This window comes from Puma concolor, chromosome E4, assembly GCF_028749965.1.
Source record: "Puma concolor isolate L17-30 chromosome E4, mPumCon1.1.hap2, whole genome shotgun sequence".
Classification (NCBI taxonomy): Eukaryota; Metazoa; Chordata; class Mammalia; order Carnivora; family Felidae; genus Puma; species Puma concolor.
The window spans coordinates 42,069,559-42,093,848 of NC_141683.1; the positions used below are offsets into that span (position 1 = coordinate 42,069,559).

The window sequence follows — 24,290 nt, forward strand, 5'->3', positions numbered from 1 at the left end:
GAAGACAGATCTTTCACCTCCTTGGTTAAGTTTATTCCTAGGTATTTTATTATATTTGGTGCAATTGTAAATGGAATTGTTTTCTGAATGTATCCTTCTGCTGCTTCATTATTAGTGCATAGGTGCAACAGATTTCTGCACATTGATTTTGTGTCTTGTGTCTTTGTGTCTTGTGACACATTACTGAATTCATTTATCAGTTGTAGTCATTTTTTGGTGGTCTTTGGGATTTTTTATATATAATATCATGTGATTTGCAAATAGTGAAAGTTTTACTTTTTCCTCACCAATTTGTGTGCCTTTTATTTCTTTTTCTTTTTTTTTTTTTTTTTAAATTTTTTTTTTCAACGTTTATTTATTTTTGGGACAGAGAGAGACAGAGCATGAACGGGGGAGGGACAGAGAGAGAGGGAGACACAGAATCGGAAACAGGCTCCAGGCTCTGAGCCATCAGCCCAGAGCCCGACGCGGGGCTCGAACTCACGGACCGCGAGATTGTGACCTGGCTGAAGTCGGACGCTTAACCGACTGCGCCACCCAGGCGCCCCTTTTATTTCTTTTTCTTGTATGACTGTTATGGCTTGGACTTCCAGTACTTTGTGGAATAAAAGAGGTGAGAGTGGACCTCCTTGTTTTGTTACTGATCTTAAAGGAAGAGCTTTTGGTTTTTCACCATTGAGTATGATGTTAGCTGTGTTTTTTTTTTTTGTTTTTTTTTATTATATGGCCTTTATTATGTTGAGGTATGTTCTACACTTACTTTGTTGAGGGTTTTTATCATGAATGGATGTTGTACTTTGTCAAATGCTTTCTCTGCATCTCTTGAAATCATATGGTTTTATCTTTTGTTGATGTGATGTATCACGTTGATTAGTTTGTGAATATTAAACCACGCTTGCATCCCAGGAATGCATCCCACTTGATATGGTGAATGATTTTTTTAATGTATTGTTGGATTCAGTTTGCCAATATTTTGTTGAGGCTTTTTGCATCTGTGTTCATCAGAAATATTGACCTGTGTAGTTCTCTTTTTTTTGGTAATGTCTTTATCTGGTTTTGGTATCAGAGTAATGCTAGCTTCATAGAATGTATTTGGAAGCTTTCCTTCCTCTTCTTTTTCTATTAACTCTTCTTTAAATGTCTGGTAGAATTCTCCTGTGAATCCATCTGGTCCTGGACTTTTGTTTGTTGAGAGTGTTTGATTACTGATTCAGTTTCATTGCTAGTAATCAAATTCAAATTTTTTGGTTCTTCCTGATTCAGTTTTGGGAAGTGATACAGTTCTAAGAATTTATTTCTTCTAGGTTGTCCAGTTTGTTGGTGTATAATTGTTCATACCGTTCTCTCATAATCCTTTATAGTTTTGTGGTGTTGGTTGTCATTTCTCCTGTTTCATTTGTGATTTTATTTGCTCGCTCACTCTCTGTCACTCTCTCTCTCTCTCATGAGTCTGGCTAAAGGTTTATCAGTTTTGTTGATCTTTTCAAAGAACTAGCTCCTGGGTTTATTGGTATGTTACATTGTGTTGTTGTTGTTGTTGTTGTTTTAGTTTTAGTTTCTATTTCATTTATTTCTGGTCTGTTCTTTTTTATTTCCTTCTTTCTATTGATTTTGGGTTTTGTTTGTTGTTCTTTTTGTAGCTCATTTACATGTCAGGTTAGTTGTTTATTTGAAATTTTTCTCAACTTCTTGCAGCAGACCTGTATTGCTATAATCTTTCTTCTGAGAACAGCTTTTGCTGCATTCCAAAAATTTTAGACTGTTGTGTTTTCATTTTCATTTGTTTCTGTATTTTTTGATTTCCTCTTTGATTTCTTGGTTCACCCATTTATTTTTTAGTAGCATGTTATTTCACTTCCATGTATTTGTGTTTTTTCCAGATTTTTTCTTGCAGTTGATTTCTAGTTTCATAGCATTCTGGTTGGAAAACATGCATGACATGGAAGTTTTAAACATATTTATTAATTTATTTAAAATAACAATAAACCTGTATTAAAATAAATAACATTTTTAAGTGAAAAGTAACTGTATTTTCCAAAACACAAAACACAAAAGCATTTAGTGAAAAGAATAACATTGTTTGACATTTTCAAATCTTTTTAATATCTAGCTTAGTAGAAGACATCTGGATTCTCCTATCTCCTTCTGCATTCAACCTGTTGTGATACCATATGTCATGTAGCCTTTGGGAGACTGCACTATATATACTCAAAAGAGAATGAAAGTGAAAAAGAGAATTAATATCTTAATATTATTATGGAAATAGTTTTGATTTCAAAGACTCCCCCTGATAGGTAGACCCTCAGAGATCCCTGGACCACATTTGGAACTGGTGGTATAGATTATAAATTTAGAGTAGAATAGGACCTTAGAGGTCATGTAGTTTTAATCACCTCTTGTGGATATTTCTGGCTTATGCATCTGGACTGAGATAGGGAATACCTCAAGCTTGTGTTTTTGGGAATAATCATGAGTTGACTTTTGGAGATGTTGAGTTTGATGTGCCTTTGAGGTTTCTGAATAAGCAGTTGGATATATGGGTTAGCATAGCAGAGATAAGATCGGGACTAGAGTTTTGGCAGTCATTGGCATATACGTACATGGTATTTGAAGCCTTGGACATGGTGACGTTGCCCAGAGTATAATGTTAGAAAAGAGCCAATGTTCAAACCCTCTTGAACCTCTAGATTTAAGAGAAGGGCTAGCTAGCAGAGGATACTAAGAAAGAACTAGAGAGGAAGTGGAAAATCAGAGTGTGGTATATGGAAGCCAAAGGAAATGAGTGTTTCAAGAGAGTAGTCAACTGTGATAAATGCTGCCAAGAGGCCAAGCACGATGAGGACTTTTTATTTGAAAATGCACAGCAGATTGAGAGATCTTTGGTGATTTTAATGAGCGCTGTTGGGGAGAATTGGAGGGTGCGAAGCACCCAGGAATTGCTTGAAGAGTGAGTGTATTCAATTAACTTTTATGAGAAGTTTGTAAAGGAAAAAGAGCAGTAGTAGAGGAGGGTGCTGGGTTGAGAGACTTTTGTGTTTGTTTTAAGTAAGAAGACTTGATTAAGTATAAGTGCTGATAGGAACAATCTTGGAGAGAGGAGGACGCTAGAGATACACATGAGGGAAAATGTAATTGATGGTTGAAGTTTCTTGTAAGAACCTGGAGGTGGGGAGATCTTAAAACAGATGTATCCTTATGGCTCCTTTCCCCTAAAAGTTACTTTTTGTGTTCTTTTCCTATTCCCCCTCTTTATGAATTCTTAGCCTGTACAGTAAGTGGGAAAGTTAAATGGTAAATATAATTCTTTAAAATTTCTTGGCTATTGTTAGTTTTCTTTGAGCCTTGCGCCTCTCTTATGAGATGAGTATTTGGGTGATACTTTGAAGTGTGGATCCCTTGTTTGCTATCAAGTAATTTATTTTAAGTTGCATGCTTACTTGAGATAAGGTGCTTCTGCCTTTTATATATATCGTACTTTTTTTTAAAAAGATGGTTCTCCATAGAGTTCTTTTTAAAGTTTTTATTTATTTATTTTGAGAGAGAGAAAGGGAGAGTACGAGCACGTGCGAGAGAGTGCGCAAGTGGGGGAGGGGCAGAGAGCGCCATGGGGCTCGAACTCACGAACTGGACTGAACTGGAACTGAACCGTGAGATCGTGATCTGAAGTCAAGAGTTGGGGTGCTCAACCCACTGAGACACCCAGGTACCCCTTTATATGTATCATCTTAAGCAGATACTTTTATATTATTTTCATAGCTTTAATGAAGTTTTATTTCTGTTTTCTGTTGGCAAGTTAGAGTCATCCTTAGCTAACTTTTGGAGGCTTTTTATATTTTATGTGATGTAAATAGAACCATGTCAAATATAGTTTCTTTTTTAGTCCTCATGATATTTGACTTTAGTCTGAACAAAGCAGTATTCATTTATGCTTTGACTTTTGCATGAAACAACTTGTTTCTCTAAAAGATGCCAGTTAAACTCACTATAAAATGGACACTAGAATGAAACTCTTGAGTCACTTAAATGAGTAATAAAAGTATTCTTTTTTTTAATTTTATTTTTTATTTTTTAAAAATTTACATCCAAATTAGTTAGCATATAGTACAACAATGATTTCAGGAGTAGATTCCTTTGTGCCCCTTACCCATTTAGCCCATCTCCCCTCCCACAACCCCTCCTGTAACCCTCAGTTTGATCTCCATATTTATGAGTCTCTTCTGTCTTGTCCCCCATGTTCATCTGTTTTATCTCTTAAAGTCCTCAAATGAGTGAAGTCATATGATTTTTGTCTTTCTCTGACTGACTGATTTCACTTAGCATAATACCCTCCAGTTCCTTCCATGTAGTTGCAAATGGCAAGATTTCATTCTTTTTGATTGCCAAGTAATATTCCAGTGTGTGTGTGTGTGTGTGTGTGTGTGTGTGTGTGTGTGTGTGTGTGTGTGTATGTGTGTGTATACATATATATATATACCACATCTTCTTTATCCATTCATCTGTTGATGGACATTTGGGCTCTTTCCATACTTTGGCTATTGTTGATAGTGCTGCTGTAAACATGGGGGTGCATGTGTCCCTTTGAAACAGCACACCTGTATCCCATGGATAAATGCCTAGTAGTGCAATTGCTGGGTTGTAGGGTAGTTCTATTTTTAGTTTTTTGAGGAACCTCCATACTGTTTTCCAGATTGGCTGCACCAGCTTGCATTCCCAGTAATAAAAGTATTCTTAAAGTTTTCTGAAAAGTGCAATAGAGTGGTATAGATTCTATGTTATTGGTTTCTCAAAACTGTGGTCATGGAGAGGAGTGGCCAATAATTGATCCTTTAAAAACAAATCGTGTTGAAGACCTCACATGATCTTGTTCCTTTTCTTCTTCAGATTTATTTCTTGACATTTGTCCTTTTCAACACATGGGGCTCTTTGGTTTCTTAAACTGTGTCATGTCTTTTTTGTCTCGGGGCTGTTCCATGTACTGTTCTTACTGCCTGGAAAGCTCTTCCGTGCTGCCCTATATTCATCCTTTAGGTCTTAGATTTAATGACACTTTCCTCTTCACTTCCCAGATTAGATGAATTTCTTTCTGTTATATGCTTCTGTGGCATTTCTATTTTTCCCCTTAATTATTTTCATCTCATTTGTAATCTTTATGAATATCACCTTTCTGAGTAAATCTTTAGATTTCTTTAATTGGTGAGTATGTTCCTTCTCACTGCTGTCTCCCCACTGCTTAGCACTTTTCATTTCTACTACATACATGGCACTCAGCAAACAATAAATGAGTGGAGGACATGGGTCAATTTGAGGAAAAGGTCTTTCTTCAGTGTGGAAGAGGATGCAACACCAGAAAGTCTGCTGAAACCTCTTCCCTGTGTAGAAGAGAGGGTGGAATAAAACGTTTCATCCATAGACATTTGTGAGCAAGCCCTGTCCTTTGGTGTGAGTTTGGTAAGAGTCAAGACATATTGGTTCAATGAGTATTCTCTAAAGAAGTTACAGTGCATTGAAGTTTATGGAGCAGAGATTCCATTAGAGGTGGGAATTGAGGATAGAATTCAGGTGGGAAAGCCAAGTGCCTTGTGATGAAATTTTGAGAGAGTATAGGGGATTATGTTATGGATGGTAGCTGAGTTTGAATATTATGAGAGGCATTATGTGAATGGCCTGTTAGAGACTTTCAGAGGTTTGAGAGAGAGAGAGAGCTCTAGATTTAATTTTCAGATCTGTCACTGAATGACCTTGGACTATTTCCATAGCCTGTCTGATGCTGTTTCTTCATCAGTGAAATGGATATATGAATAGTTTTTTCCATACTTTAAAAACTTTATTTATATAAAAAAACTCATTCATTTTTAAAAGCATTAACAAGAGAGAAAGAAAAACAGAAAAGGTATGGAGCAGAAGACCTGCCCCTTAGTAGTGTTCAGTGGGGAGGTGGGATTTTTGGTTCTCTGGGATTGAATGCTTAAGTGTTTTTATAAACAAGAGTGAAAAAAAATAAAATAAATGTCCCCCAAAGCCCATGTCTGTTCTATTATGCATACCGTACTGAGAAAAAGAACACCAGGAAGAGAACAGAAGAGGACAAGAGGAACCCGAGTGGAGCCAGGTTCAGATGGGGGCAATTTCCCCTGCGCAGTATGTTCCTAGGGTCACAAAGAAGAAAAGGCTCCTTTTTGCTAGGAGTGGGAAGAAATGGGAGGGGAGAAAAAGGGTAAATAAGGGATCTTAATACATAGGGGAAAGGTAAGGGTGATGCGTTGTGTACTTTTCTCCTCAGTATAGCCTGAGTATATAAGAAGAGAGTATATAAGGGGAGAGAGAAGGATACAGATTTCCAGCTGCATTGAACAGAGATTTTAGATTAAGGGGAGGAGAAAAAGGCAAATAAGGAAAAGGATTGTGGGTTATGATGGAGACTTAGTTCTTGGCCCACATAGAAGGAACACAGAAAATGGTAGCTACGATTATTAACTATTAACTGCCTTCATGGTCACCCCCCATAGAGGTCTGTAATTTTAGCTTCTGGTTTAAAGGTATTTTTTGTTCTTAAGTGTTCTGGATCTTCGCAAGAGAGATGGTCTCAGGTGGTTGGGGAATAGGATTAGTTCTCTCCACTGATGCTCATCTTTATGGAAATCAACAGTGGTTTTGGAGGCTTCGGGCTTCAAAGAGTAGAACTGAAAATAGTCTTCAGAGCTGTAGTTCTCAAAGCTGACATGGTATTGGGATTCCTGTGGACCTTTAAAAATACAGATTTTTGGCCTCTTCACAGACCCACTGATTCAGAAGCTCTTGGGGGTGGAGCCTCAGCATCTCAGTTTCTAATATGTCATCCAGGTGATTCTCCTCCTAGAGCTGCTTGAGAAAGCAGGTTCAGGAGACAGGAACTCTGCAGGTGCTTGGAGGAGGGCGTTATGTGGCTGCTCTGAAACTCTCTTGCAGCAGGAATGATTGGGAATGTATGTATGGATTATTTGGGAGAGAGTTATCTTTAGAAAAAAAATTTTTTTTAATGTTTATTTATTTTTGAGAGAGACAGAGCATGAATAGGGGAGGGGCAGAGAGAGAAGGAGACACAGAATCCGAAGCAGGCTCCAGGCTCCAAGCTGTCAGCCCAGAGCCCGATGCAGGGCTCGAACCTACGAGCCCTGAGATCATAACCTGAGCCGAAGTTGGATGCTTGACTGACTGAGCCACCCAGGTGCTTTTTGGGTTTTGAGAGAAATTTTATTATGTTGTAGGTTTATTCATGGAGGTAATACCTTTTTTAGATATAGAAAATTAGCCATAAACATGTATGATATAAATATGAACAGTAGATATAAAAATAGGGAAACTAAAAATAAGGGAGGAGAGGAAGTCAGATACGTGATTAATACAGAAAACAGAAGAGGGAAAAATATAGAAAATGGGAGGTAAATAGGGAAAAAAAGGAAAATATAATATTTGAAGAGATTATAACAAATTTGTTTTTTAGGGAATGAATATAAATGTTTCTTTAATTTTAAGCGGACTTTCTTAAGTAAGAATGTACTAGTGAATGAGAGAACCAGAGATGGTAACAAAGTATCAGGAAACCCACCTTCGCCTTTCAGCTCACTTTAGCCTGTAGGATTTTAGAAGAAGGAATGGTATGGTATGGGTTTTGGGAGAAAGAATGCATTGTTTACTAATGGACTTAATTGAATAAGATCTAGGATAGTGTGCCTAGATCTAATTCCAGTTATTTCAATTTTTACCTTAGGATGCTGGCTTCTTACTGTCTGTTAGAGACTCTTGGCAGCTTGGAATCTTTGTTACTGGGTTTCACTGGAAGTCAGGTAGAGTTAAGGTCTCTTGAGGATGGCACTCCGCGATATCACCATACTTCCAAAATCAGGGAACTTGATTGCTAACAGTGTAATTCTCAACAAGACAGATTTGTTTGTCAGGTTGTAGCCTGGGAGTTAGTGGTACACCTCCGTTAATTACCACAAATAATCTGTTCAGATGGGGCCACCCCATTCCCCTCTGAGAAACACTCAGACTTTATATGAGGTTGAAGCCATATGTCTAGTAGTTTATCTTTGCTCTGGGTGAGTAGCTGGGAGAAATGTCTTCTCTTTCTGAGTAGTTTCTGCTGTTCACTGACTCTAGATGGTAATGTTTTACTGCTCCACTTTACCTGCTCATTACATTATGTCCAGAGTGAATAAATGAACCTCCAGGGCAGTTTATACATAGTTCTTGAACTGTTTTTTTGAACTATACAAAACTTTCTGAACTTTTTTTTTTTTTTTTTTTTTTGGCCTAATCATAGCAAGGCTTTTACTTGAGCAAGTAAATACAGAGGATAAGCATTATCTTTTGCTCCAGCCATCTGATTCATTGCACATTAATGATGGTATGCTTTTATCAAATGACTCCCATTATTTCCATGGCATCATACATTTAGTTTATTATATGGTCACCTGTAGCCCTCTTCTTTACACTGTTATCAGCAAGGTCAAGTATGCTTTTTGTGTATGTGGTTTGTAGTTTATTTTACCAGTTATTCTTATAGGCTACTTGCAAAATAGTATATGAATTTCACTCCCTTGTTCTCTCTTTTGTTCCCAGCTTACTAGCCTAGTGGTGTATTTTAATTGTGTTCCTCTTTCTTTCTTAAGTGTTTTCCAGCCTGGCTTTTTAAACCATCTCTTCTGCTTCTGTGATCATGTTTATTGTTACTGCTATTGATTTACCCCCCCCCCTTCCCTATTTGTCCTTTCACTGGCAGCCTTGCCTTTGATCCCTCTATTATTTTCTGTTTAAGTTGAGATCATAACAGCTTTCAACATTGCCATTTGCTTTTTTGTTCATGGACGGTCTCTGTTGATAGGAAGGTAAATAAGAAGACGTAGTCCTTAAAATCCATACAACCTGTGGAGAGACTGATACACATGCTATTTGTAACTTTATTATATAATTTAGCACATTGTATACTATTTGTTTATATGTGTGCCTTCACTAGATTGTGAGCATTAAGTGCTTAAGGAATGTTCATTGAATGAATGAATGAATGAAGTGTGTGTGTGTGTGTGTGTGTGTGTGTGTGTGTGTGTGTGTGCGCGTGCAGTGATAAGGGCTCTAAAAAGTTAACAGAGTGCTATTGCAGAAATAGATGAAGTAGTAATAGTTCTGTTAAGGAACAGTTGGGAAAAGATTTGTACTAGATGACATTAACGTTGGACTTGAAGGATATTACTGCCCCCCAAAATTTAGGAAATAAGATGTGGAGGTAAAGAAATTTCTGGATGTTTAGAGAATGCATTCTAGATACGACTTTTTGACAGGAACAGTTGGTATACAGTGAAGATAGCAAAGAGGCTAAGACTATAAATTAAGTTTATCATGCTAAGGAATCTGGAATTTTATCCCATAGGTGATAGTCATTGAAGAGCTTTAGAAGCAGAGTTGCTAGGTTCTTTTTTTAGAAAGATAATTGTGGTTGCAGTATAGAGAATAGGTTAGGAACAGAATAATTTAGGAAGCTTTTACCATAATTTGGGCTAAAGATAATTCTCTGAACAGAGGCAAGGGGAAGAGAGAGAGAGGGAGAGAGAAGTTAGAAATATCTTAAGTTTTTTCAACAGCTTTATGGAGGCATATTTTATATATCATAACAGAAATGTCTTAAAAGATAGTATTGACTTGGTAACTCAGTAAATGATGGTGAAGGAGAGGCAGAAATGTCAAAGATTAACTGGATGCATGACAACCCCATTCGCTATGAGAAAAAGAAGAAACTATTTTGAAGATCAACAATAATGAATTTGGTTCTGAACTTGATAAATTTGAAATTCCAGTGGGATTTGGAGGTGGCCTGTCTAATAGACTGAAAACTTGGGTCTAGAGTTCAGACAAAGACCTAGGACAGAAATATGACATTTAGGAAGTGGTTGAAACCATGAAAATGTGTGAGATTGCCTGGGAAGCAGGAGCTAGGAAAGAAGAGACTTACGAATGGAACCTTTTGAAATGTTACCAATGATGAATTGGGCAAAAGTAGACAAGCCATCAGTTAAGGGGAAAAAAAAATCAAGAAGATAAGGAAAATAGGACAGATGTGTTTTACTGATTCCAAGAGTAGTGAGTATTTCAAGATGAAAGCTTAAAAACCCAATGTGATAGTGTTATAATACCTTACTGGAAAATTGTGTTATACAGATTATATACATACACATATATATGTATATACTTAGTTTTAATTATTTTTCCTGTTTTATCTTCATAAAAACTAACTTGTGGGTCAGGAAAAAATGATTTTTTAGACTTTAGGAAGTATGGACATTTTAGTTGAAGGATTGTTTTATAAGAAAATGAATTTGAAGAACAAAGCCTAAATTTTATCAATGGATTGAAAAAAGTGTTTTCTGGTGACCAGAGATAACTCTCTCTCAAAAGAATTGTCATAGAAATTGTCATTGAAATTTTCTGTATTTTCTCTCTCTCTCTTGAGTGTTTATTTATTTTTGTAAGAGTGACAGAGCACAAGTGGGGGAGGGGCAGAGAGAGAGGGAGACACAGAATCCGAAGCAGGCTCCAGGCTCCAAGCTGTCAGCACAGAACCCGACACGGGGCTCGAACTGACGAACTGTGTGAGATCATGACCTGAGCTGAATTCGGAAGCTTAACCGACTGAGCCACCCAGGCACTCCTCTTTTTTTAAGCAATATATGTAACATATTTTATCTATAATAACTTACTTCTCCTAATAACCTAAGCACTAAATAATCATATCAAGCTATATAAACATTAGTTTATAGAAATATGAAGAGGAAACAAAAAGTTACAGTACATTTTTACTTACCTTAATTCTTAATTCTTGACAGATTAAGTAGGCAAAAGAGAATACACAAGTGTTCAGTAAATAATTCCAAAATTTCCATATGGCTGTAGAATAAAGCCATGTTCATTGAACTGAGAAGGTTAGTTTCATTACTGCCCAATAAATCATCTTGAATAAGTTTGATCTGTTTGACTTGGTAACCTTAAAATAATTGGAAAAGGCATTTTGCGGATTGAGATTTATACTTTAAAGATAGTAAGAGTTTTGATAGATTAGATTCTCTCCTTTCTATGAAGGTTTTTTTCATTGTACTTTTTCCTCATTTTTTTCTATCTTTATAAAAAAATGGTCATATTTTACATATATATTCTTACAGAAAGAACAGACCTACTTAAATAGATTCTATTAATAACATCCACTTACTGGTATGGGATAACCAGGGATTTTGAAGGGTGGATTATTGAAAAACTGGCATTCATGAGACTAGACATGTAGAACTGAATTAAAACTGTAATTATAAACCTCAACTAGGCATGTTATCTGAAAATACTTTTTGATGTGTAATATACATTGAAAAAGAATGTAAGTGCACAGCTTGATGGAAATCCTTTAAACAGAATACGTGCGTGTAATCAGCACCCATATCAATAAACAATATTATCAGTACCTCAAAAGCTGTTCCTTGCTCTAGTTCCCTTCATCACCCCCCTGCCCAAACCTACATAACCACTGTCTTTTTAACACCACAGAAGTTTGATACTTTAAAATTTTTTTTTTTCAGTGTTTATTTATTTTTGGGACAGAGAGAGACAGAGCATGAACGGGGGAGGGGCAGAGAGAGAGGGAGACACAGAATCGGAAACAGGCTCCAGGCTCCGAGCCACCAGCCCAGAGCCCAACGTGGGGCTCGAACTCGCGGACCGCGAGATCGTGACCTGGCTGAAGTCGGATGCTTAACCGACTGCGCCACCCAGGCGCCCCAGAAGTTTGATACTTTAAAAAAAGTTTTTTTATTTTTTATTTATTCTTGAGAGAGAGAGAGAGAGAGAGCATGAGCAGGGAAGGAGCAGAGAGAGAGAGGGACACAAAATCCGAAGCAGACTCCGGGCTCTGAGCTGCCAGCACAGAGCCTGATGCAGGGCTCGAACTCACAAGCTGGGAGATCATGACCTGAGCTGAAGTCAGACGCTCAACCGACTGAGCCACCCAGGCTCTCCCCACCCCTTTAAAAAATTTTTTTTATAAAGTTTGATACTTTATAAAATGGAATTATACAACACGTACTCTTGTTTCTGGCATTCTTCACTTAACATGTTGGTGATGTTCAACTATCTTGTTACATGTTGTTGTAATTAGTTCATTCTCATTGTTAAATGGTGAATATACTAGCATTTCTTTACAAGATGAAATTTTACATAAATGTCACACTCGAAACATTTAGTCCTTTGCATTTGAAGATGAGTAACTCTTATGAAGGTTTTTATTTGGGAGTAGATTTAAATGCTTTTCATTTTATTTATCTACCTTGTCTCAGCCTATCAGCATTAGCCCTTAAACATAGAGATGATGGACATAAATGCAGTTTTGATTATTTAATCTATTCTTCCTTCTCATTGGAAAATGGATGATCACTGTGTATTTAAGCATTTATTTTAGTTTTAAAGAAAAGAGAAGTCTGCCCAAAGAAAACTTTTGTCAAATTGTTGACATATTATTTACTAATATACTACAATAACTCAGGTTTGTTATCATTTTATTTTATTAAAACTTTTTAAAATGTTTTTATTTATTTTTGAGAGACAGAGACAGAGCATGAGTGGGGAGGGGCAGAGAGAGAGGGAGACACAGAATCCGAAGCAGGCTCCAGGCTCTGAGCTGTCAGCACAGAGCCCGACCTGGGGCTAGAACCCAAGAACTATGAGATCATGACCTGAGCCTAAGTCGGACGCTAACCGACTGAGCCATGCAGTTGGTTAAGTATCTTTATGAGAAGGAAAGTATCTTTATGAGAAGGAAAGTAAAGTGAGTTAATGTTTTGAACTACATTGGCATCTCTGATGGGAGTTTTTATGGTTGGAAAAATTTTAAACTACTTGCATATGTGTTAATTTTAGTTTTTCTATCTGTTTTCTATTTTTAGTTTTATTATTTTATTTTATTATTATTTTCTAATGTTTTATTTATTTTTGAGAGAGAGACAGAGCGCAAGCAGAGGATGGGCAGAGAGAAAGGGAAACACAGAATCCAAAGCAGGCTGCTGGCTCTGAGCTGTTAGCACAGAGCCCAATGTAGGGTTTGAACCCAGGAACCATGAGATCATGGCCTGAACCGAGGTCAGATGCGTAACCGGCTGAGCCACCCATTTATTTTTATTTTTATTTATTTTTATTTTTTTAAATATTTTATTTATCTCTTTGGAGAGAGAGTGTGCAAATGGGGAAGGGGCAGAGAGAGAGAGGGGGACAGAGGATGAGAAATGGGCTCCAGGCCCTGAGCTGTCAGTACAGAGCCCGAGGTGGGCTTGAACTCACAAACTGCGAGATCATGACCTGAGCCACCCAGGTGCCCCACAAAATAATTCTACTATATTGATAAGAAAATATGACTATTATCAAGCTGTTTAGTCAGCATAAGCAGATCGTGATCTTTCTCTTTGAGTCATGATATAATTTTTTTCTTTCAGTATTTTTTATTGTGCTAAAATAGATAATATAGGTGTACCTGGGTGGCTCAGTCGGTCTTTGGCTCAGGTTTTGATCTCATGGCTCATGAGTTCGAGCCCTGTGTCGTGCTCTGTGCTGACAGTTCAGAGCTGGGAGCCTGCTTCAGATTCTGTGTCTCTCTCTCCATCTGGTCCTACCTGACTTGAGCCCTGTCTCTCTCTCTCAAAATAAACAAACAAACAAACATTAAAATACATAATATAAAATGTACCATCTTAACCATTTTTAGTGTATAATTTAGTAATATTAAATACATTTATAGCATTGTGCATCATCACCATCCATGTCCAAAACTTTTTCCATCTTGCAAAACTGAAATTCTATACCCATTAAACAATAGCTCCATGTTCCCCCCTTCTCTGGCTTCTGGTAACCACTGTTTTACTTTTTGTCCCTATGATTTTGACTACTATAGGTACCTTATATGAGTGGAATCATACAGTATTCTTCTTTGTAACTGGCCCATTTCACTTAGCTGATGTACTCAAAGTTCATCTCTACTATAGAATATGTCAAAGTTGCCCTCCCTTTTAAAATTTTTTTGTAATGTTTATTCATTTTTGAGAGAGAGAGTGTGAGTGGGCAAGGGGCAGAGAGAGAGGGAGACACAGAATCCTAAGCAGGCTCCACGCTCTGAGCTGTCAGTACAGAGCCCGACGAGGGGCTCAGACTCACAAACCATGAGATGATGACCTGAGCTGAAGTCAGATGCTTAACCGACTAAGCCACCCAGGCTCCGTCCTGCCCTGTTTTTTTTTTTTTTTTTTTTTTTTTAAGTAGGCTTCACACCCAATGTGGAGCCTAACATGGGGTTTGAACACATGACTCTGAGATCAAGAGTCAGATGCTTAACTGGCAGAGCCACTCAGGTATTCCAAAATTGTCCTCTTTCTTTTTTTTTTTTTAAAGTTTATTTAAAAAAAAATTTTTTTTTAACGTTTATTTTTGAGACAGAGAGAGACAGAGCATGAACAGGGGAGGGGCAGAGAGAGAGGGAGACACAGAATCCGAAACAGGCTCCAGGCTCTGAGCTGTCAGCACAGAGCCCGACGCGGGGCTCGAACTCACGGACCGCAAGATCGTGACCTGAGCCGAAGTCGGCCGCTTAACCGACTGAGCCACACAGGCGCCCCTTTTAAAGTTTATTTTAAGAGGGGGAGAGAGAGAGAGAGAGAGCGAGAGAGCGAGCGAGCAAGCACGTGAGCAGGGGAGGGGCAGAGAGAGGAAGAGGGAGAATCCCAAGCAGGCTCTTTGTGGAGCCCAACACCGGGCTTAAACTCAAAAATTGTGAGGTGATGACCTGAGCTGAAATCAAGAGTCAGAAGCTTAACTGACTGAGCCACCCAGGCACCCCTCTATTGTTAATTTTTTGAGGAACTGCCATACTGTTTTCCACAGAGGCTATATTATTTGACATTCCCACAAACAGGCCACAAGAGTTCCAGTTTCTCCGCATCAACACTTAGTATTTGTTTTGTTGGCATTTTGATATTGCCATCCTAGTTGGTGTGAGGTAGTCACGATAGACTTTTTAATGGTTTAGTTTTCCAAAGAAAAATAAGTTATCAGATTATCAGGGACTCTTAACAGGGCACGAAGGTAACTTAGAGTTGACAAAATCCCTTGCTGACTTTCATGAACGTTAAGATAAATGATAGCATTTCCCTTTGCTAATGTGATAGTATTGATGTTCAATGAATGCTGGTGGTATGATTGCAGGTAAATTGGCAGGATGAAGAGCAGCAAATCAAAAGAGGTGCCTTTACCAAATCCAAGGAACTCTCAAAGCAAGGATACTGTCCAAGGTATGATCTGTTTCCTTTAAATTGAACTTAATGCCTTGTTTATGTCGTGTGTATAAAACTCTGGGCTAATCAGTAAATGAAAATTACATGTATCCTTTGGTTTGTAAAAGGTAGATAAATTTTTAAATGAAATTTCTTTTAAACATCCAAGGGATCTCACCTTCAAAGGTGTCCTATGGTAAACTTTTATAAAGGAAAACATTCTTTTTTTTTTAATTTTTTTTTTCAACGTTTTTATTTATTTTTGGGACAGAGAGAGACAGAGCATGAACGGGGGAGGGGCAGAGAGAGAGGGAGACACAGAATCGGAAACAGGCTCCAGGCTCCGAGCCATCAGCCCAGAGCCTGACGCGGGGCTCGAACTCACGGACCGTGAGATCGTGACCTGGCTGAAGTCGGACGCTTAACCGACTGCGCCACCCAGGCGCCCCGAAAACATTCTTTTTAAAAAAGAAGCAGTGCATGCAAAATTAGTTTTACACAGTTTCTTAGAAATTCTGAAAAATTCTGGTAATGTCAATAAGTGGTATAATATAGGTCCTAATATAGTCTTAGGCCTCTGTAGTGCACAGATAAGAAAAGGAAAAGTCTCACTGAACTCTTTTTTTTTTTTTTTAATGATGCATTGGGGGTAACTTTAATTTAGGGCATGATATATTTTGAGGTACATTAATAAGCTAGAGTACATCTGAAGGAAGATTATTGGGTTTGTGAGGGATCTGGAAATCATGTCACATAAGGAACATTTGGCAGAAATGAAATTTCCTAGAGAAGGATGACTCAAGGAACTATGTGGCCTTATGTTGTTTGTAGGGCTATTATCTGAAAGACTAGATTTTGCCTTTGTTTCTGTTGGTAGATTTAAGTCTGGAGTACTTTTCTAATCTTTTCAGCATCATAATGTGAAATATATCACAATATAAAACTTTGTATGTGTGCAGGTCATTGGGGCAAATTGAGGATACTGCTTATTGTTGGGGACGTCTGATGGAGCTGCGGGTGGGGGTGTTGGTCCAGCTGTCCCAAGAACTAATAGGATCAATGTCTAATACAACTGTAAAACATAAACTAGGAAACTTGGCGTTATAGGATGGGAAAAGAACCATGTTTTGGTTCAATATAATAAAGCAGTTGCTGAGGAATAGTTCTGCCTAATAAAATGGTCCTCAAAATCAAGTGCATTTAGAAGCTTATTAAAATGCAGATTTTGAAGACTTTTTCAGAGATTCTGATTCAGTAAATATCACTGTTTTCTAGCAGATATAACCACATCGTGGAATGCACTTTCTCAGACCAAGGCTGCTGTAAGTAATTATAGCTTCCATTTATTTCTTTCTGGTTTAAAATTGATTTCCTGTTATGATTGGATAGATTACATTTTTTTTTTCTATAGTGCTTTTGTGATAGGAAAATAAAGTCAAAGATTTTGGTTGGAAATTAAGTACCATATATTACAAAATGAACATTAATGACAGCTATTAAATAATAAAGGGATAATCAAGACACTATTTTAGTGTCAGGAACATTAACACTATGGCATATAAAATACTAAAATAATTTGTGCTATTTGTTCTCCTTTAATAAATTTGTTCATCTGGTATGTTGAAATGAAGATATAAAACAAAATGAATTTTGAAGTATAGGGCTATGTCTATGTAGAAGGCTCAGAGTCAGAGAGGAAATGAAAGGAACAAATTTTTATTTAAATTCTATTTGGTTAACGTATAGTGTAGTATTGGTTTTAGGAGTAGAATTTGGTGACTCACCATTTACACAGCTTCTTTAATGGACTGTGAGTTGCCTCTTTTGTGGCAATAGCAGGCTGTTTTCTGTCAGTAGTGTTGAAGAATGTCTATAGGCAACCTGTTTTCATTTGTGTTCTGTCCAGTTGTCTGAAGTTTAGGAACCCAAATTTGACAAGTGGTGCATAGTCCCTTCAAAGGGAGCCTTTTTCCTTTTTCTTTTTTCATTTGCTGTCCAGGAAAATTACTCTCCTAATTTGTCCTTTCTTTGTTTTCTTTTGTATCCTACCTGAATTTGAGTCACTTATTTTTTACTGTGTGAATATGGTATTTTCTGTACCCTCATCTTCAGAACTGGTTTGAAAATGCATCGAAAAAGGTACTATAACCTAGATTTGGTCATAATGTAGGGTCACATGCAGCATTATATATATTCTCTCTCTTCCATATGAGCATTATATATCTACAATGTAGGAATAGTTTTTATCCCCAGTTTAACTTAACCTAATTTAGAGCTAAACTGTCAATTGTCGTTTTTCAAAACTATTGTGTTTTTAAAAATAACTTTTTTTTAAGTTTATTTATTTTTGAGAGAGAGAGTGTGAGTGTGTGCAAGCAGAGGAGGGGCAGAGAGAGAATCCCAAGCAGGCTCCGCACTGTCAGCACAGCAGCCGATGTGGGGCTTGAATCCACAAACCATGAGAGCATGACCTGAGCTGAAACCAAGAGTTGGGTGCTTAACCGACTGAGTCCTCCAAGTGCCCCTAAAAATAACTTTCAAGGATGACAGGGGGCTTATAATATAAATGGGAGAAAAAGCCTGATAACAGAATATCAATGATTATTCCAGTTTTGTGAGTACATTGTACCACAAAAATCTGAATGAAGATAAATCAGAATTTTACACAGTGTTTATCTCTGTGTGGTGGAATTTTGATGGTTTTAATTTCATTTTTTTATACCTTTTCTGTGCTTTACAAGCTTTCTCCTGTAAGCATATAATTAGGGGAAAATGGTTTTTAAATCATTGAGAACATTGGTGGTTATACCAGAAGTTGACTTCTGTAAAGTGTATGGAAACCTGAGTTCTATCTCGTGAATTTTGTTTTTATTGTGAAACTTATTTTATAGACAGAAGACTTAAAAAGTTGTAGCTGTTTGAACAATTCTAAAATTTGAGTCCATCTGAGTTGTTCTTTTCTAATTTTTGCCTGTAAATTGCACAGGCTATATAACGATGATGTGCAACATATAATGTTAGAAAATGTACTGTTTCGAAAAATAATAAAAAAAAGATCAACAAAACAAATAGAAACTCTTTGATATTCTTCAGTATCTTTTTTTAAAAATTTTAAAATATGTGTATTTATTTTTGAGAGATAGGGAGAGAGAGAAGGAACTGGGGGAGAGGCAGAAAGAGAGAGGGAGAGAGAGAATCCCAAGCAGGCTCCGTGCTGTCAGCACAAAATCCCCACAAGGGGTTCGATCTCACAAACTGAGATCATGACCTGAGCTGAAACCAAGAGTCGGGTGCTCAACTGACTGAGCCACCCAGGTTCCCCTCTTCAGAATCTTTCTGATTTTCTTGTCCAAATGTGGGCAGCATTGTACTACTTGTTACTATAGCTGAAGTAACAAACAATGAAAAAGCTAATACTACAAAAAGGCAGTCCTGAATTTTTCCTACTTTAGAGAAAGGTGTCGGACAATATAATTTGTGACTGTGTAAATCAGTAGTAGCTGATTTATATACAGAATTAACCTATTTGTTGTGATGGTGTTTGAACTTTAGCTGAGACACATTGAAAACAAATTAGAAGTTGTCCCTACAAGTACAGCTGTGTTTGATTCTGTCATGGATACCAAGAAATCTTCTGCAAGTGCTACCAGAAAAATAAGTAGAAAAGGTATGTGTGTTGTTGCTTCCAGAATTACAGATGTATTACATTTTTGATGTTTTCTTTCAATTTAATTTCCTTCTATAGTCTGGTATATTTGCTTGCTCTTTTGTCCGAGACCATACCTCATCAACATTTAGGTGTTTTGTCTTCGGTGCTGAGTAGTTATGAAGCAGCTTCATATTCAGTGACTACTGTTGGTGCTTTCACTATCTTTTGATGAGGGACTTTAGCATCATTGCATCACCTTTGACAGTGACTTTTCATTTGTTTTTCGTGATAAGAATTTGATTTTAAGTCTTTGGGATTATGTCTGTATTTTAAATTCACAGATATATCACTTTGAGATTTAGTCGATTTAATAAGATTTACGTATTGTTTAGGGGGTTAAATCATAATTGGAATTATGTATCTCATAGGTAAATTGAGACAATGCCATTACTTTCTCTGGTTACCTTTCATATATGTAATTGTGTGGTTTCTTACTTAATTAGTGGACTACAACCTGGAGGTTAGTACTTTCCATTAAAACTGTGATTTTTTTTTTTAAACCTGTGAGTCTGTTGGATTTTATTCGATAATTCCTTGTTTGAGTGAGAGCCTTTGACCAAAAGGAATTTTGTATGTAGAATCTGTTTTGCATTTTTTTTGTTCAGAATGCAGTTTTTTCCTCTATAGATTGAGTGGTTTGTAATAGTTTAATTTGAATGTTTTCTGTACACGTATATGATATCCAACTAGAGATGCCAGAAATAATAGATACTTATTTTCATAAACACTACCCAAATTCAGAGGCAATCGTAGATTATATCATATGTTCTTACAGACTTTCTTTTCCTTCAGATGGTAGATTCCTGGATGACTCTTGGGTTAATGCTCCAACCTCCAAATCTTCAAAATCACGAAAAGAGAAATCTCGCAGCCCTCTCAGAGTTACCACCCTGGAGAGTAACATAAGGAAAAATAACCGCGTGGAGTTTCGTGAACCTTTGGTTTCTTACAGGTTAGTGTTTAACAGTAAATTATCAACTAGGATTAGCTTGTAATATTTACATTAAGATTATGGTTTATTTTCTGAGTTTTTCATAGCACTGTGGCTCTAGTATTATTACCTTTTTCATTTCCCAAAAATGTAGAGCAAAAGTCTTGTATATGATGAAATATTGACTTTCTACTCTTTCACAGATTAAATATTTGGGAGGAAGAAGTAGTGACTCCAGGCTGCCACCATTGTAATATATGTTTCCTACAGACAGATTATTCAGTCTCTGGAAGTGTGGCTTTTTTTTTTTTTCTTCATTAATATCTCAGATTAAGTGTTCTACATAATGAACTTTGTATAGCTTAGTTTTCTCCTTCTTCTTCCCCTCCTCCTCCTTCCTCTTCTTCTTCCTCTTGTTCTTCTTCTTCTTCCTCTTGTTCTTCTTCTTCTTCCTCTTGTTCTTCTTCTCCTTCCCCTTCCCCTTCCCCTTCCCCCTTCCCCCTTCCCCCTTCCCCCTTCCCCCTTCTCCTTCTCCTTCTTCTTCTATCAATTACCTGAAATTTCTTTCCTACTGAGAATGTGAATTGGTTTCTTATTTTAATTTGTTGCCAGTGGCTCCTTTCAGCAACTTATTGTCAGATGTTCAGGATTGATGTATGAATTTTGATAGAATGGATAATATAAAATGTGTATTTTTGTTAGCTGATAATTTAGGATTTCAGTAGATAAAATTAGAGAATTTTATATTTGAGGAATATTTTACTAATGATATAAAAGTATTAATGCTCTTAGTATAAAAAATAGTAATAGGTGATAAACATTGGGCCTTATATTTCTTTGTTTCATTAACATTTTTAGTGTTGTAAAATGTCAACCAGTAAATCAAGGAGTTTCATGATGGTGCTAGATACTACTGGGTATATGTTTGTGCTCTTAAAATTGAGATAAAGAATTTGGGAGATAGAGGTAGATCATGAGTTCATATCAGTCTATAACATCAATATTTGATTTGATGCAGTTTTGAAATATCTAAGTGAAAATATTCAGTAGGCATTTGAAAATTTGGGTAGGAATGTGTGTGGAAAGAGGGCTGGGAATGTAAATTTGTGAGTTGTCACTAGTGTTGAAGCGATAAAAATGGTGAAGAAAATATAGGGGAGAAGGCCAGGGAATTAATCTGTGTAAAAGTTCATAGTTTAGTAAAAGGAGAAAGAAAAATGTGGAAAATAATCGGAGTTCAGAAATCTTTAACCACACAAAAACAACTTGCCTAGAAAAATAATCACTATCGGAATTGAAACTAAATTACTCTTTATTCATATTCTAATATTCTTCCTGCAAAGAATACTACTTGAAAAGAAAAGAATACTACTTGATATTTAAAATTTTATAAATTATGTATCTTTTAAGATAAGAAAAAGTACCTATAGGGAAGCTGTGAATAGAATGTCCTTCACCTGGCTGACTCCATTCATCAGTCAAAACTTCGGTTTTGGCACCTTGTATCTGAAACATTGCCAGATGTGTTTCTATCCTATTCCATTCCCACAGCCTATTTAGCTCTTCCTGTATGCTCTAATAATACAATATAACTTCTTCTGTTATATATATTTTCGTGTTGCTTTATATTTTGATTCCATATCTAACCATTACATTAGTTATGTAAGGCTGTAAATCTGTCTTATTCTCAGAACATCAGCTTAATGCCTATCATTTACTAAGTATTCCATAAATATTTTTCCCTAACATTTATTATGAAAATTTTTATATTTACAGAAAAGTTGAAAGAATTGTACAATAAACACCCTTCTATGTATTCAGTAAATATTTAATGAATGAGTGAATGAAAACTAAAAATACGATTTTCTTTTTCTGGTGGGGAGGGAAGATCAACTGTCCTTCCCTTTTTAAGACTGTGACATGATATGGAAACTACCGTTTTATGCTTTCTTTTATTCTTTACATTTGCTAATTTTATACCTAAATCCTTCTAACTATGAATTGTTCTGGTCTGGTAAAGGTAGTGCAAATAACTGAATTTAGTCTTGATCTCTAGTGGAAGCTACATGAGTCATTTCTCAGTCCCCAGCTTGTTTAATAATCAACCACTCAGAACGGGGTCTGATGTTTTTTGGGTCATGGATTCCAGTGAGAATTTGATGAAAGCTGCAGACTATCTCCTTAGAAAAATGCATATACTCATAGACTGACAATAGATATAATTACCATATTATACTGCAACAGAGTTATGGCTTTAAGAATTTTTGCGATATTTAGAGTTTTGTGCCTTTCCACGAAACATCTAGATCCGTGCTGTATAATAGAACCAGTAATGTGAGCCATACGTACAATTTAAACAGTTTTAGTCACATACACAGACACATGAAGATGTTTTACATTCTTTTTCTGTTGTCATCCTGAGTCTTTAGAACCTGGTATGTAATTTACATTGTAGCACATCTCCCATTGGGGCTAACCATATTTCAAGGGCTCAGTAGCTACATGTGGCTAATGTCTACTCTTTGAGACATTGCAGATCCAAATTTTATCATTTTGTTGGCTATTTTTTCATAAATCATGTGCTGTTGTTACTGCTGAGGCTTGTCTTCATTAACTTCGCTTTTAATAAACTACTTCTGTTCCTAAAATATAACTTATTAGAATGATGTATAAAATAAAAATAATCTCTGGAGGAAGAGTTTTGTTAACGTTTTTATGAATAAAGAATATGGGCTTTGTGATACGTACTTTGGCTATGCCTAGTTGTCTTTGCTTACTCCACAATTTCCAGATGTGCTATACAGAGTTTGAAGCTACCAAAAAAAGTGATCTATGGTTTAGAGAGGTTTAACTTTACTTAACTACATTTATTTGAAGGAAAATATTTATTATACCTCCACTTTATTTGTACTCCCCATCTATTTGTTAATTTGGTACATTATTTAGAAGTTACAAACACAGAATTTGAGAACTTTTTTCCCATACTTAAGATTTCATAGAGGAGTAAAATGCATATTTTGGTAATAGGTATCAAGTGAATTTCTAAAGTCAGATTGTAATCCTATGTTCTGGAGTTCTTAAGGAAATCTCTCCATGTTTTGCATGTTTCTTATTTTACATATGCACATTATGATTTAGATTATTTGCTATCTAACTTGATAGAGGGGGCACTGAGCATTGAATCTTAATGTTAGTGATGAGCATTTTGTTTTTTAACCTACTGGAATTTCTAGATTTAAAAAAAAATCTCTAATAATAGAATTCTTTCAGTTTGGTTTCAGTTTGTTTTTTGTGCTCTTTATTTAAAGCTTATTATTTTTTAATAATAGGGAAATCCATGGCACACCTTCCAATATAAGTCCTAGCCATCTAGAGTCAAAGCATGTATATTGTGTGGATGTTAATGAAGAAAAGCCTGAGAGTGGGAACCGGATGATCTGCAATCGAGAAGAACGGAACATACATTGCTGTGATTTTGAGAGCTCCCAATCATCTGTCATCAATGATACAGTGGTTAGGTTTTTAAATGATCGACCAGCACTTGATGCGTTGCAAAATTCTGAATGTTTGATTAAGATGGCAGGTCCTGTGAGAACTGAGGAAGAAAAGCCTAGTAGAGCAAAAGGAAATGAGAAGGCTTCTGTAAGTAACATGGGCCATGATGTCGATCCAAAAGTGTTACGGATAACGGACTCTTCTCCGTCCTCTACGAGTACTTGTAATTCCCAAAGATTAGATATTTTAAAGCAGCGACAACATGATGTCAAACTGGAAAAACTCAAGGAGCGAATTAGGAAACAGTGGGAACACTCAGAAGAAACAAATGGCCGGGGCCAGAATCTGGGTCATATTGACCATCCAGTAATGGTTGTTAATGTTGATAACTCAGTGACAGCAAAAGTCAGGAAAGTGGCAACAGCACCACCCGCTCCAACATATAAAGGTTTGTAGTCAGTCTTTGTATCTTTCTCTCTTCCTGCCTTCTTGTCCCCCTTTCTCCCTAGGGTGCATTTGAATAGAGAAGGTCATCTTTAGAACAGGGTGTGATTCTCAAATCAAATGCTTAAGAAATTAATTCAAGGTGCAGGTTAAAAATACAGATTCCTGGATGCTATACTGGATCTAAATCAGAATTTCTCGGTATAGAGTCCAGAATTAGATTTTTTAACAAGTCCCTCAGGAGATGAAGAACCCCATCTGAATAGTTAATAAATTGAAAAAAAGAGAAAATACGAATTAGTGTCGTTTTTAGAGAACTGCCAGAATTTTACTCTTATTCCACCATTGTATTTGGATTGTTATTAGGAGTTCTTTCAAAAGTAAATAT

The 24,290-nt window shown here is 36.5% G+C and overlaps 1 protein-coding gene across 4 annotated transcripts in view; it reads left to right on the top strand.

Annotated features, from left to right (window-relative positions):
• CEP350 (centrosomal protein 350) overlaps nt 1–24,290 on the top strand; it is a 157,322-nt gene that overhangs the window by 10,024 nt on the left and 123,008 nt on the right. For 3 of the 4 annotated variants that reach the window (XM_086693113.1, XM_086693116.1, XM_086693115.1), the window contains exons 2-6: nt 15,256–15,341; nt 16,599–16,645; nt 18,876–18,990; nt 19,825–19,984; nt 23,293–23,906. In XM_086693113.1, the coding sequence (XP_086549239.1) occupies nt 15,269–15,341; nt 16,599–16,645; nt 18,876–18,990; nt 19,825–19,984; nt 23,293–23,906 (1,009 nt within the window). In that variant the 5' untranslated portion in view covers nt 15,256–15,268. The remainder of the gene's footprint in view (nt 1–15,255; nt 15,342–16,598; nt 16,646–18,875; nt 18,991–19,824; nt 19,985–23,292; nt 23,907–24,290) is intronic. The other variant, XM_086693114.1, reaches the window with a different exon arrangement.